The 16,507-nt window shown below is 36.5% G+C and overlaps 1 protein-coding gene across 1 annotated transcript in view; it reads right to left on the minus strand.

The window, feature by feature from the left end:
- LOC307123153 (sorbin and SH3 domain-containing protein 2-like) overlaps positions 1–16,507 on the minus strand; it is a 74,223-nt gene that overhangs the window by 45,234 nt on the left and 12,482 nt on the right. Inside the window, exon 2 of the mRNA XM_079811569.1 lies at positions 1,796–1,851. Coding sequence (XP_079667695.1) covers positions 1,796–1,805 — 10 coding nt within the window. The 5' untranslated portion in view covers positions 1,806–1,851. The remainder of the gene's footprint in view (positions 1–1,795; positions 1,852–16,507) is intronic.

Raw genomic sequence — 16,507 nt, forward strand, 5'->3', positions numbered from 1 at the left:
ACAGCCAGTTATTTTACTTTGAAATGTGCGTTCCGTGTAGGAATGTCTGTTTTTGTTTTGGTCTGTGCGATAACGCACGTTGCCAGTTTCCTCAATAGTATTTCGACACCACAGGTTGCCAGTTGGAAAACATAGCGTATTGCTGCCATGGGAAGCAAGCAAACAAACTGGGTCAGAGATCGCAGATTCTCCCCGACCTAAAAAGCCTTGGCATCCATCTAAAATCTCTATGAATTGAAGCACATTAAAATGGGGATAAATCAACTCATAAACTTACAGAGTAGTCTCCATGCCTTCCATTGTCAATTTGTGCTCATTCCTGTTGTGTGTCCTCAAACTGGCAACCCGCATGAGCGTTGAGTCTGAGGAGGAGGGGGCGGGGCAAACAATATTTTGAATTTGGACTGCAGTACTCATTTCAACCACTAGGTATTTCTTACATACAGCACCTTTAAGCTGAATTTAAATGATATAATTCAATCCAATATTGACTCCAATATTGACAATTTAAGGGTGCCTCCATTTTCATATATGGTTTGAGTGATCTGAACCATATATTTCCATAATTTTCATACAATTTATGAAGTAGACATCCTATTCAGAAGTGCTATGGGCAGTTTGGCAGTATTTGATTTGGATTCAACCTCTAATAAACACACGTATGTGCGTTATAGCTCACCGCCACATCACAAATGGAGAATCTATAATATTTTTCTTTATATTTAAAACATTTCAGACTTTTTTCTCTCGTAAATTTGAACGCATGTTATCTTTTGAGCTCTTGGCATGAAAACAAATCATGTTCATGTTCATAGGTATTTCAAAATAAAGGTCTGAACACGACTTTTAGTATAAAAATATTCTTGTTTCAAATTGATAAATTACTGCTCCTCTGTAATATATTTTGAAAATTATTTTCCAAAAAAGACGCCTAAGGGGTTAATAAGACATTAAATAAATGCTGTTTTTGTGAACTTTATATCCTTCAAAGAGTCCTGAAAAAATTGTTTCCTCAAAATATAAACTGTTTTCAACATTTATAATAATAATAAGTTTCTTGAGCACCAATTCAGCTCATTTTAATAATTTGTGTTTAAAAAAAAAACATTTTAAATTGCAATAATATTTCATAAAATTTGTGTTTTACTGATCTAGTGTTTTTGATCTAATACATGCAATTGATGAGCATAAAATTGTATCAGCCCAAAACTTTTGAATGGTACTGTACTATACCAATTAAAAGTTAGTCCTTCACAGAACAGCATACAACTTGTGCATTGCAAGAAAGCTGACAGGATATTTTAGGTGTGTTTGGCGCAGACAATTGGTGTATGACATCAAAATACCGCGAGAGTGTTTCGAAAGCGTACGGAGCCGTCTACCTTTAATCGCTCTCGTGGTACTTTGATGTCATGCAACAATCGGTCTTCACAGCGCCGCTTCAAGTCGAACACACCTAATGACATTGTTTCCTAAACAGGTGTGATGTGAACACATTTGATATGTAATATAGTAATGCAGTAATATTATTGGTCTGAAGTCCTGCTCCACATTTTCCAAAATGAGCAGTATACAACAGTGCTTACTGTGTAATTAATTATAGCATATCCCACAATGCAATCTGCTTGGCTTGACCTTTTATTTAAAGTGTGTATGAACCAGAAGCACTTATTGCACATCTTTCTGATCTCTTTCTTGACACAATTTCTTATTAGACTACCGAATGTTATATTTTGCACAAAATCTGTGCGCTAATGGCAAATAAATTACACAGGTATTTTAATAACGGACTTACCTGTATTCATGATGATGATCTCCACTGATCTGTGTTCTGAAAAAGGACACTTTCACCTGTAAAACACATTAAACTATTTTTAATCTCAAAACTATTTCTTCTATATCTACATAAATAGATGCTAAAAGTATATCTAATTTTAAAGAAATAATTAGCATGCTAAATTATTAGCATATCTATGTTGTTTAATGTCCAATACTGCGTGCTATAATGCCTAAACTGTTTTGCGACCGTGTGTTTCACCTAGCTGTTCTATGACTAGCACAAGTTATATTTATTCAGTGTGGCAAATATAGAAGATATTCTGTTTTAAGCATGTTTGTTGTGTATCAAATGGAGACACAGACCTTAATATGGATCATGACAGACAACAGCTAGAAACGGTGGCGTCGGTGTGTGTGCACATGTTGTAATACTCTGACTGACACCAGACAGTCTGGACACCAGGAATTGCACTTGGTGTGCCTGCAATGTGTTAATTTTACAGTGTGCTACACACGTATTTCACTCTCTCTCTCATCACTATCAGTATTTGCAAATATGAGGTGTGTGGTGGGATAATCATAGCATTTGTATCTATAAATACTAAATAATGCTGCCCAACATGTTAGCCCAGCTAACAAAAAAATATGTTATTAAGGGCAATTCCCACAGAATGCATTTTAGTTAAAAACGTGCCACTGGAATGCACTGTAAACCCGAATAAGTTGGAAAAACACGTTTGAGGTAATCAGTTACATCAAAATATTTAAGTTAAAGGTCCCATGGCATGGCATTTTTCTATTATTTTATAATGTTTCCTGAGGTGTACTTATATCGTTAGTATGATTTTTACATCATAAAATGTCATAATTTAGAAATAAAAGGCATTTTGTCTATACTGCTGTTTGCCCTGTGGCTGACTGCCCTGCTTCAAGAGGCGTGTCTGCTGTGAGACTTCAGTAAAAACGCCCACTGTTGTGATTGGCTGACATCTTTGCATTTTAAATGAGCGGAGGGGGCGTGGTTTAACAAGGTCTACGAGGCACGAGCAGGCACGAGCTGCTGCCAGAGAGACGGATGGACCTGAGTTCACTTCACATCAGTTCTGTCAGTCTCAGTTCAGTGCTGTTGTAGTTACAGCATATACTTCAGGTTATTAGTTTATTTCTAGTCGGAGGGACTGTCACTCATGTCAGAAAGTTAGTAACTTTAGTAAATTATGGATCAGCGCTGACTGGAGACGCGAACAGTTTAGAACGATTCAGTCCGATTTGGTGAACTGATTCGGTTCACTAAAAAGAACCGGTTCAATAGAATGATTCGTTCCCGAACCGGACATCACGGAGACAGAGCGATTGCTAACAAAGTTATTTATAGTAACTAATGAGTTATGAGAGCGCTGTCTGTCAGCGCGAGTTTATTGTGTTTGTATCTGAGAGTTCTGAATAAACACGAGTCCCAGTCACGTCAAGTCCGTCTTCATCATTATTACCAACTTTGTAACACATGCAAAGTACCATTACAGCTGTCGAGATGAACGAGTTACGAGTAAGTGTTGATAATAGCATTATTTTTAGACATGTTCCTATCATATGAAAAGCCTCAGTGACGCGCATTGAGTACACAGCGCAAACAAAGACACAACAGCAGTAATCGAATGTAATCCAGTTTATTTGGGGAAAGCTGGCTAGCCTAGCCTAGCCGGATACTCTCACGCTTACCCCCCTTCTGCTTAATCTCGCGCCGCGTAAGGCGCCTCCGCTGTGGGCCAGATGCAGTACTGGGGGTCGGGGATGTTGAAGGCCCACCGGTCAGCCGGAGCTTCGGCGTGTGTGAGGTTTATCTGTAAAGATGTGGCTCTCTATGTTGAGCAGAAACGACTGTATGCACATTTTAGAACAGATAGACGCGACGAGGACGTACAAAAACACTGACTCACAAGATAGAAAACACGAAAACACCGTTCTGTCGAGAGAGAAAGAAGCCGCAGTGTGTGCACGAATAATAAATAATTAGCTACACATAAGAAATCACTGATCACAGATCAGAAGGAACTGAAAAAAGACTTCTGTTTTCATTTGTACATTCAAACACTGAGAAACTGCCAGCGTTCACTCGTTCACAACCCATGATCTCTCTCGCGTTTGCATGGGCGTGCCAGATTCTCTGGGCGGAGGAAAGGGAGGGAACCGTTCCTGCTTGGACGTCAAACCAGGAGACTTCAGGATTGGCTCGTCTGGCCTGTCATTTTCTCAAAGGCAGAGAGAGACAGCCAGAACTCGGGTTTACACCGATCAACATTTCTATCCACTTGGGGACAATATTCAGGCTAGGGGAACTCATATTAATGTTGAAAAACCTCATAAAATGAAAATTTCATGCCATGGGACCTTTAAGAAATTCAAAGTTTAAGTAAGCAGAACTGGAAGATTTTTATTTTGTACACTAAGCTAATTCATATATTTAATTAATAATTATCATGTAATCTCAACTTAAGTATTTTAGTAGTGGAAACTTGGCTTGCTTTAACTGGCTAATTCATTAAATGCTAACTTGCTAATTGGTGACACAATGCTTTGATGGCATTAGCTTAGAATAGCACTTGCTGAATGAGTACAGCAATATAGAACATTTAGCATATGTCGCTTCTCAAACCAAGCTCATGCTCTACTCCTCACCATTCTGGTAACCCCCCCAAAACCCCACATAACAGAAACTCTTCTAAATTAGCATTGCTAAACACTAAACACTACTAAATATAAATTTAGCATTTAATCTCCTTTTTGAGTGTCATGGCAAACCATGCTGGGAAATAGAAATCCCAGCCCAGTTTCAGTTAAATGTAAGTTTGTCTAAATTCAAATAAACTAGTTAAAAAAAACTCAAAACAATGAAACAATTCAGATTACTTAAATGTGTCCGTTTTGTGATCTCAAAAGAAAAAAGAAGTTCCAAATACTCATAAAAGTTGATTTGATTTAAGTAATTTAAGTTCACCCTACTCAAACGTTGAACTTCTTTTATCTTGAGTGCTGCATTTTTAGAACAAAACGTACAAAACATTGCAAAAGGCGCAATTGTCAACCACGTCCGTTTAGGGTCCGTCTAAGGATATTTTGCTAACGTTCCCTTTAAGTTATAACAAGGTTATGTTTGAATGCTCTCTGAATGTTTAAAATGTCTAGTTTTTAAAAAATGTTTTAAAAATGCTTTTTACTTACTGGACGAACGTTTGTTCATAACTTTAAAAAAGAACTTTAACAGAATGTTATCCACACTTGTAAGATTGTTCCCTGTTAGCTTAGAACATGATAATGCAGACATAGCAGATAGAAATTATGTCGGGATAATGTTATGATAATGTCACTACACTATGAATAGCAACAGTCGAGGATTTCCAAACCCATTCCTTACAATAACTGATAATGTGTCTCTCATTCACTGAGGCTAACGCGGAGCAGACATAACGGATTAAAAAGAGATAGAGAGCGCATAAGTGAGAGAGCATTTAGACATAAAAATAAGATGCAGTTGTCAGATATCCCTTTGGCACTGACAGATTTATAACTTACCAAGAAAGACGTGTTACACTCAGGGAGTGAAAACGCTGTCAACACTATTTGAGTCTCAGTAACTGAAGCTATGGCATTCACTTAGTGGCTTTATGTCCGTTTCAATTGTCCCCTATACCTTGAAACTAATGCATATAGTAAAAGAACACTCTAGAGGGATTTTCATAACATGCTGTAGGAACCATGTAGGAGCTAGTGGCGTGAAGTTTCTTCCCTGACTTGTTGGGCCTAAAATAAAGACACTAAAAGCACTAATAATAGGCTGTAGCATCTTTAAAAAGAATGAGTCTCTGGGTCATCATGAAAAGGAAGCAAAACACAGACTATTTAAAGGGTACATAACACACACAGTTTCTGCCAGTCTCATGTTAATCTTGAGTACCAATAGAGTAGTATTGCATCCTTCATATCTCTGGAGAGTCTTTAGTTTTATCATATCTATAAAAGACAGATACGCTGTACCGATTCTTTCCGAAAACACCTTGCTCGTGCAGGTGTGAAGTGGGCTGAGATAAAGAGTCACAAGCTCACACACACATTGCTCCGGAAAAACAAACTGCATCCACTGTTTCCTTAATGCTGAGTTATTTGGAAAGCTGAACAAGGTGATCTTTCCGAAACTTGTTTGAATCCTGAAGGAATGTATTTGGCACAGAAATACTCTGCCATACATCCAACTCGTTTTTTGAAAATTTGGCCATGTTAACTATGAGAATCCATAGCATTAGACCTTTAGGTTTTCGGGTTGGATTTTCATGCAAAAAAAAAAAAAAATTCACACAACTCATATTGTACAAATTCATACACATTTTTTTTACGAGATCGGGTTTCATATTTCAGAAAACTCTTACTTTATTGAAATGGATTTGGAATCAACACCAAATAAACTGACAAATGTGTTGCACTTATTTTTCAACTCCTTCTCAACATCCATCTGGCTTCATTGTGGTATACATAACTCCAACCTTTACACAATCCAATTCCCGATGGGTAAAATCAAGTCCATCCAACTTCAAAATGTTTTATTCTGATCCACAGCTGCAGCTTAGAGCACCTGATTAGTTACTGGCAATATTAGTGCAAAGCCCTCTGGGTGCACTTGAGTGTGACAAACATTCAATGCCATCTGCAGCTTGTGTTAAGGGGCAATTAAGCTGGCATTTCCGTTATGTAATGGACAAGCTGCCACGGCTGTGCACTTGCCCATGAATACTGTATTCTCCATTGTTTGACAAGGCTCAGATGGTAGATATTTGTGTTTTTCGGATAGGTTTCTGGAACAAATAGCCAGAGTCAGTACCTTTAAATGTTTGTTTGCCGTTTTCTTGACATGACTTAGACGCTAATAACATTATTCTTTGCCATTTCCTAGCATACATGCAGGCTTTCACACTTCACGATTGGTTATCGGTATGGCCTCTTCAATTCACTCGTCTTCACGCTCACACAGCCTTTAGAATGTCGGCACTATAGATCAGCATACAGTGACAGGACAGTACATGGATAGTGTTTCAATGGGCAGACCGGAGGCGTCACAACAGCTGTACGCACACAAGCATATGATGAAATATACACTACTGTTCAACAGTTTGGGGTCGGTAAGATTTTTCAACTTCTTTGAAAGAAGTCACTTATATCCCATGAACCTTTAGAACAAATTCTAATATGCTGATTTGATGCACAATTTTCATAATTTATTATTGGTACTCATTTATTATGGTTCTTATAATTAACAATGTTGAAAAGAGTTGTGCTAATGATTGTACTATTTTCGTGGAAACCGTGATATATTTTTATAGGATACTTTGATGAATAGAGTTCAAAAGAACAACATTTATTTTTAAATAGACCTTTTTTGTAACTTTATAAATGCATTTAATGTAATGTAATGTAATTTAACGTAATTTATTTAAATAAATAAATAAATTAATTAATAAATAAAATCCCACACACCCCAAACTTTTGAGCGGTATAGTGTAGCCTATATTTTTTTAAAGTCCAATTCTGAAGTGTTAAATAAAGCAGTGCAAGACCTCTTGTATGATCCAGTTCTCTTTCTCATTTTGTGAAATGGTATAGGAAGCAATATGACGAGTTAGAAAACAATCTCAAATCGTGAAATCCATTATAAAGTTCTTGCATGCTTCTCAAAAACGTTCTCGTGAATGCAGTAAACTGATCTGACAGCTGATTCAGAGTTCCGACAACCATGAGAACATCAATATGCACCACATGATAGAAAATATTTCACATCTGACAGCACTACAGATTTATTTGCTATTTTTAAATTTATATCCATCCATCAATCTCTCCATTAAAGGGATAGTTTTCTCAAAAATTTAAAGAATTAACTTGTAGCTTTAAAAAAAAAAAAAAAAAATGACAATATCTTTTTTGCATTCATTTTTGGGGGTTTTCTTTTTCTTTAAGCCTGTAGCATAATGCATTTAAATGATTAATTGTTATTTAAGAATATTTGGCAGCATTTGTAAGTTTATATAAGCACCTATTAATGTCCTGTAATTCTTAATAGAAACAGCTTCAGGACTGTTATGTACTTAATCAAACATGGCCTGTATTGATGATATTTACGTTTACAGTAAAGAATGGCCCCTAATAAGCAGTGACATTTAATCATCTTTATATGACAGAACTGGTGGCAGAGAGCATGTCTGTGTAATAAGGTCATTTTTTATCCCATAACAGCCGTTGAGTTAAATGTAGAACGATGATATATTACGAATCTGCTGTGTCTACGAGTGAATGTGTGTGTGTGTCTTGTAAGCACAAATAAAATCACTCTGAATAGGCCACCATCGACCGCCAAAGAATTTGATTTGGAATATTTTTAAACCACCATGACAGATTTAAGGGGGCCAGAGAATTTGAGTCAGCTAAATAAATCAAGTCTGCATAACCTGATGATAGAATCTACAAAACAGGGGAGGACAACATCAAGCATGAGCTGGAACAACAAAATTAATGTTGATGTTCAGCCAGATAAGCTATTCTATCTAAAGCTAGTGGAAGTGAGAGGAGGAAGCTATAAGAGGTTGTTTTGCTGTTGTGTGTGTGTTTTTGAGCCATTAAAGAGATGTGCAGGCCATGTGGGTTTCTAAAGTTATACAAAAGTTGTCATTAGTGTACTGTTGGATGCCCAAACGAATGTGTGTGTGTCTAAAAGTTCTTTGTAGATCCTTTACGGTCCTGCCTGCTCTGTCCCTGCCCAAACCACAGACTCTGTGCCTCCCTCTGTCAGAGATGCTGATTCATTAGTGGCTTCGGCTGTAACGCCACAAACCACATTCCACTTCCTATTAGTGCAGTGAAGCGTCTGGCACAGTACACAACATGTAAACTATGTTAATGTTTCGAACTAAACCAGATTTTTCAACTGAGTTTATGCTAAAGCAGTGTTATTTACGAACACAATGTTAAATGCTAATAACATAATGCTAAAATCTAAAGGAAGCAAGAATGGGATGAACATCTGTATAGGTCTTTCTTATACACTTTATACTGAGCAATTCTGAAACATGTTTTGCTCTTTTTTTACTGCCTCCCTATGAAACACTTACACTACTGTTCAAGTTTGAGGTCAGTACAAATTGTTTTTTGAAAGAAATTAGTGCTGTCAAACGATTAATCGTGATTAATCGCATCCAAAATACAAGTTTGTGTTTACATAATATATGTGTGTGTACTGCGTACAATTATTATGTGTATATAAATACACACACATGCATATATATTCAATAAAAAAATATATATTTATATATAAAATATTTAGATGTATATATAATATAAATTATATAAATATATATACAGTATATACATGCAAATATTTCTTAAATATATACATGTGTGTATATTCGAATATACCTAAAAAATATGCACAGTAGACACACATATATGTTATGTAAACACAAACATTTATTTCGGATGTGATTAATCACAATTAATCATTTGACAGCCGTAAAAGAAATTAATACTTTTATTCAGCAAGGACATTCAAAAGTAAAAATTGGCAGTAAGGCTTTCAAAAGCTTTCTAAGAAGCACAGCTGTGTTCAACATCGATAATAAGAAATGTTTCTTGAGCAACAAATCAGCCTATCAGAATGATTTCTGAATATTATATATATATATATACACAAATAATATCCTTCACAGAATAATGGGAGAAGCTAACACAGGTGATCAAACAATAAATGCCACTGACCCTGTTTATTGTTTCATAAAGGTTTAGAGGCAGGAATGAACAATCTGTCCATAATATTGTCATGTAGGGAATACTGCCCTATTGCTAACTTCACCAGATTCATTTCATCGTGATTGATATCGGGTAATCATTAAACAAACAATAATGTTAGAGCAAACTGGCAAATGATTCTAGAAAGTACTCCTGCTGGCAGTACTCCAGTATTTTCTTTTTAAAGCGCAATGTGGTTTACGGTAGAATGCAGTAGATTATATTTATTGTATCATGTGGTTAACTGTGTGACACAGGGCAGTATGGTAACATGAGGAACTCAGAAAGCAATAATGCTGTGAAATAAAACAGAGCTCAATCAGTCAAGTTTAATTCAGTTCGGTGCTGCCTCGTATTATTTTAACCGATATGATTGGAACATGATCCAGATTCCTGCTACTGTGACAGACATAGAAAAACCTACACTGGTGAAAGGCATAACCACAAAGAGACTTTGCATGCAGAAATAAACCGTCATAAAACATATAACAGTCAGCCCATGTGTTATACTCATATTCTCAAGGAATCATGGGAAACCACACACACACACACAAAAAAAAAAAATCCAATAAATAACTCGACACCGCAAGAAACAAGCATTCATTGGAAAAAAGAAAGAAAGAAAAAAGTAAAAAAAAAAACTAATTTTAGGGTGCTTTCACACTAGCAGTTTTGGTGCGCACCCGGGTTCGATTGACGTCAGAGTTCGGTTCGTTTGGATGACGTGAACGCGGTCTTCCGAACTCGGGTGCACACCAGTGAACCGTACCCGAGTCCGCTTGAAAAGGGTCCTGGGGTTCGGTTCATGTGAACTCCGGTACAGTTCACTGCTGATGTGAACGCATTCGTACTAAATTGCAGAAGGAAACCGCTATTAATGGCGTTTTATTTGATAAAAATGTGTGTTTGTGTATATTTCACTCATTTTCCTGGCGAGCGTGACTGACGTACTGCAAGCAGAGAGCTGTAGATCTCATTTCTGCACGGTTCGGTCCAGGCAATCGAACCAAGTGTGAAAGCACCCTTAATGTACGACGTTAAATTTCTATGTAGTGGTATACTTGTTTCTGTTTGCAGTAGCCCCACTGTGCTGTGACATGGTGTGGTAAAGCTGATAAAATGACGCTACCCTCTGTTTGCTGATCCACTCCAAAGACTTTATATATAGAAAAATGGTGCACTCATAGTACTATGCAGGGCCGTGCGGCCACTGGCTAGAGCCACTGCCTCTCTGCCCTCATCAGCTGATGTGCCCCTCTCGCAGTCTATGGTCGCTACCCATCCCCGCTAAAAGTGTCACTCAGAGTCTGTGCACGGAAATTTGGAAAGCGGAGACGACAGTTCCAGAATGTCATCGCATTAACAGTATGCATTACAATCCTGGGAATTAGTAATTTGGTAGTATGTTTTTGTATTTCTGTCTGTATTATTTTGCTCCTGATCTTCTAATAGTGCTAACAACTTGTACAATATACACATTCTTGGAAGAGAATTATAATTCTTGTCTAATCAAGTTTTTGTACCCAAACTTATCTAATATAAATAACACCAACTTTGCTGTTGATGGCACACTTTGTAGAATATATATAGGCCTAATTTCATATAATCACCCATAAACTGTTACAGAATGTATAAGTTACTTTTGATATAATTCTTATTACTATTTATATATCTTCCGTGTCATTAATGTAAAATACTAAAAATATTCTACGTAAAATTTTATTTGACAATTTAGTAGAATAATTGAATAACAGATAACAGAAAAAATCTGAATCCCAGTAAAAGATAATCATCTGAAAAGCATATCAATATTTACTTTACTTACTTAATTGCCCATATTTTAATTGAAGATATGTCATAATAAAAAAAAAATATATATATATAATAAATTTTGTCATAATAGAAATCACTCAATTAACCTAATAGGTTTTAATGAAAGTGAAGATGCCTGAAATGTACATCTAATTCATGAAAATATTAAATAATAGCCCCGTTAATCACAATAAGTATTACATTTAAAAACAATAACACTAGTAACAACATGCCACTTGGGTCCTTCTGTGCCAAATATGGCTGGGTCATCTTACCCCAAGAATCTAATTTTATCTTTTTTCTTCAAAATAAAAGCTATAACATTTACTCCACAAAGCCAAAAACATTGTATTATGTTGAATATCAAAGTTTTTGTGTCTATTTGTTAATGAAGGATTTGTGGACACAATGTCATATATCACTATTTTCGATAGACACAAAATTAGATCAAAACTGTTTTGACTGACTAGTAAGAGTAAGATGGATAATTTGTATGGACAAGCACCCAATCCTCACCCCCAATGCCACACCACCCCAGTGCCCCTTTTTTTTGGTTTGGGCCACTGCCCCTCAAAATGTCTGAGCACGGCCCTGGTACTATGAATGGGAGAAAGTGCAATGCGCAATATGGCAGAATTAATCTAAAAGAAAGAGCCAATCGCCGATCAGTAAAGTCATTGCATCACTGCAGCTGCCATTAGAAGCTCCGGTTCCTACAGAAACTGAAACAGAAGCTGTGCAAAACAATGTGTTTTTTTTTGTCATGATTTGAGCATTTAGAAACAAGATTTGTGATACAGTTGTTGACAGATTTCATCTATGATTTCAAATATGAAATTTAATCGTAAGCTTGGCAAACAGTTTTGGAGAATTAGATGTTTTCCCATTCAAAGAGATAGGAGCTGTACTTGCATGTCCAAGAGGCGTTTCAAAGATGGATGCCAAGAGAAATGACTTGTCTAAAAGGGACTTTGTCCGCTCACTGCTACACTATCGTTATTCGACAAAAAAAAAAAAAAAAAAAATCAATTCTGTTAAATCTGATTTTGTTGCTGTGAATAAAGAATAATATATATATATATGGATATTTCATATTAATATATTTTCTGTCCAATTTTAGTTTGTTACTATAAAAGCCTGGTTAATTTATTTTATTTGGCTTTTTTTTCATTTTTATTCAGAATCATTAAAATTATTTAAAAAGTCTATTCATACAATTATTAAAAAATCTTGTTCAAAGAACTTTTACTGGAAAACAAGACAAAATACAGATAAAGTAAAGACATTTGCAGTGCACTTACATGTAAAGGGAAGACCTTTAAAAAAATTGTGATGGAGATAAGGTGACTCTTTCTTTAAGGGAAAAGGTCATGACATGTCAGGGCCACTATGGAGGGCACACTCACAGACTGTCACCACTTAAGAGTATGTGTGTGTGTATGCGTATAAGTGTGTGTGTGTGTGTGTGTGTGTGTGTGTGTGAGAAAGAGAGAGAGAGTGCATACGCCCCTATTTAAAGCAATACAAGAAGCAGTAGATAAACCGCTTTAACCACCAGACTCACCTATCTGTACAGTTTTCATTCTTTGATAAGTTTGGAACAGGCAGCTATTTCTGGTTGTGAGTTACTTTACATTTATTTTCACAGTCAATTTTGGAGTTGACCAACCAAACACATACCACTTAAATAATTTCACTTAAACACTTAAACAATTCTGAGGGCAGCAACGGTATCATTCCTTCACAATTTCAAGCCAGACGTTCATATAAATCTGAATGTAGACACACCAAGTCTCAGTTTCTCCAAATACAAGATCTATCCAAATAAGGAAGAATACAGTTTGTTTTGTCTCAGAACAAGCTTCTGAAATAGTGCCAAGATATTTGCTTGGTACATTTTTTGAGGGATATTTGTCAAAGCCTCATATCTTAAAAACGTTCTGTGAGGAGTTGCAAAAAGGAGTTTGAGAGACTCTGGGTGGTTAAATACCAGCTGCTGTTGCTGGGTCCAGATTGCTCTCTTGGTTTCCCAACTGACCACGGATATTCTAGTTAACTGCAACCAGACACTTCTGTTTCCCTGGAGCTTTACCCTTATGATCTCCAAAAACAAAAAAGACCATAAAGGCTAATGAAACACTGCTGGTCCAAAAGAGTGTTTAAAATTAAATCCAAAATAATGATATACTACATAGTCTTTGTCCCTGCTGCTGTGTTAAACTGAATAGGAATAGAATAACCGTTCAAAGTTGTGATCTACATTCTTTTATAGGAGTGTAAAGAAGTTGAGCACAGTGCAAATCTGAATTTCTAAAAGTCAATATGAAATCGAAATTGACCCTATTGACTTTCTTAACGCACATCCCTGGTGTTATTGTGAACAGTTCCCAAATTATCTTCAGTGTACAGTGCTCCAAATGGACGAAAAACTTTTGTGTTTGTAATATTTCATCAAAATATCGGTCACGGTCACCAACTCCATTCTGGAATTTGTATTTATTTTTTTATTTTTTATTTGGAATATCCAGTTTCACTTCTAAATGTGTTAGATTACAAAAGCAAAATGTAAAGGCCGCTTTATGTCAAACATGGTCAAATTAACATAATGCATGTTAATATCTGCTCAGTGTTTCATCGTATTTTCTACTCCATAGTTTTACATGCACATGTAACACATGGCAGGGAATCTTGAAGCCACTGTGATTTGATTATGTAATGCAGCATCTCTTCAGAGCATAAAGGGCCTGATGACATATTCATCATGATAACCTGTTACTCCTTACAGAGCTGACAAAATATTCATGCCTTGGGTGAAAAAAAGTGATGACTTGAAAAGGGAAATTAGGGAGCTTGGGGACAACAAAAGCATGTCAGACAGAGAAACACCAGACAAATAAACAAGTGATAGCCCTGAGCTTTGGAAAATCAAATTTGGTGAGAGAGGGGGGGGGGGGGGGGGGGGGGGTTAACCAAAGAAGCCACAAGGACAGAGAAATGAGAAATTCATTGAGAGCCTGTGGCATGCAGCAGTATTATGTAAGATGAATGAGTTCCTCCAGTGCATGATATTAGCAAAGACCAATTCCTCACACACATACACACCACAGTGTAAACTTCATTAGGGTTCGGTTCTAATTGGACTAATTGCTGTGGTTTGTGTGCACCATGAAAGACAATAAGAGTCTGGCTCATGAAAGGAACATGAACAATATCTCTTTTATTCATACACACACATGGTTTTGTAATATGATTTATACGTTGTTTCCTCATGGAGACAGAATGTTGTCCTCACAGCATCAAACATTTCAGGTTTCCTATCCTTATGTGGATAGGTTATACTATCATTATTCCCCACAAAGTAGGGAATACCTGCAGACCTGGATGTCTTTAACCTGGTTAAAATAAAGAATTAATCTTTGTGGGGACTCTCTACAGACGTAATGGTTTTTATACCGTATAAACTGTATATTATATCCCCTTACACTAACAATACCTCTAAATCTACCCACATTTTCAAAAAAAAATCATTTATAAGCTTGTTTCCGCTTGGGGACGTTAATTTAGGTCCCCACAGTCCCTATGAGTCAGTGTGCATTCAGGTTAAAGTCTCCACCAGGATAGAAAAACCTGAACACACACACACGCACACACACACACACACACACACACACACAAATTTATTATATTTCCTGTGTCCATGAGTCATATGGACAACGTGCTTTTAAGATCCAAACGGTCACATTTATGAAATACATCATGATTATGTGGAGATCAGTTTATAACAAATAGCATTTACACCGAAAAACATGCAATGTTTCTGCTTTGACAAAACACAAAGGTGTGAAATATTTCGTCGTCTTCTCATCTATGTACTATGTACACAAACACTCCTTTAGAAACTTACATCAGATGGGAAAGTCCTAACAGTCACTGGACGGCACAGGCCCCATCACATGCTTAACTTTGAACATAGTCAACGGGTAGACAGAGGAAGCCTGAACAGAATCACCTGCAATCCATCCATCATTCTTCAGTCTTTGAATAACGTCACCCAGCCACTCCAGTCCAAATTCCACTGATACGATGAGTCTAAATATAAAGCCATGCACCTCTATCCTGTCTGAAAAGCATGCTCAATCATCTACAAAAATACATTTCTACAAGTGTTTGGAGGGCATATGTTTGTTCAACTGATAATACTTAAATACCGTTTAAAAGTCTGGGGCCGGTAAGGGAACGAAGTCTTGAAAGAAGTCTCTTATGCTCAGCAAGGTTGCATATATTTGATGGCAAAGCACTATACAGTCTTCAGTGTCACTTCATCCTTCAGAAATCATTCTAGTATAGGCTAGATACTATTTTTTTCAGGATTCCTTGATTAATCGAAAGTTCAAAAGAACAGCATTTATTTGAAACAGACTTTTTTATAACAGTGTACTGTATCTTTACTCCCTCTCTCTTTGAATTAATTACATGCATCCTTGCAGAATAAAAGTAATACATTATTATTTTTTTAAATTACTGAATTACCCTTATTTTTGAATGGTAGTGTGTGTGTGTGTGTGTGTTGGGTGTAATGAATATGAAAAATTCTAGTCAGAAAAAATGGCAATGGTTTATATCAAATTAATATATTATAACAGCTGCCAACATAAAACACAATCAATATATTGTCACTGTGTGTAAAAGTGAAAAGTTTGAGTTTGACTGGTAACATTGTATTGGTTGTTGGTCTGTTAGGGTTAGTGTAGGAGTTTGGGTTAGTCTCCAGTTTTTAGAATTAGCCAAATATAAAACAATAGATCTCTATTGTATGTACACATCTAGGCAGATACATGTGTATGTACAGTGTGTGTGTGTGTGTGTGTGTGTGCCTTCATGCCCTGTTTGGCCAAGTTTCCAAGTATTCCCAGACCACTGAAACTCAAACTAACTCACTGTGTTCCCTTTTGAGGCCTTTGTTGTGGTGAGAGCTAGTGAGCTTAAACAAATCACACACAAACAGGAATGAGGAAGAGAGGGAAAATACACATAAAAAGGCGGTACACACATCCTCTCGCTCTTCCCATTTACTGTATCTCTAATACATAAACCC

This window comes from Gobio gobio (genome assembly GCF_949357685.1).
Source record: "Gobio gobio genome assembly, chromosome: 3".
Taxonomy (NCBI): Eukaryota; Metazoa; Chordata; class Actinopteri; order Cypriniformes; family Gobionidae; genus Gobio; species Gobio gobio.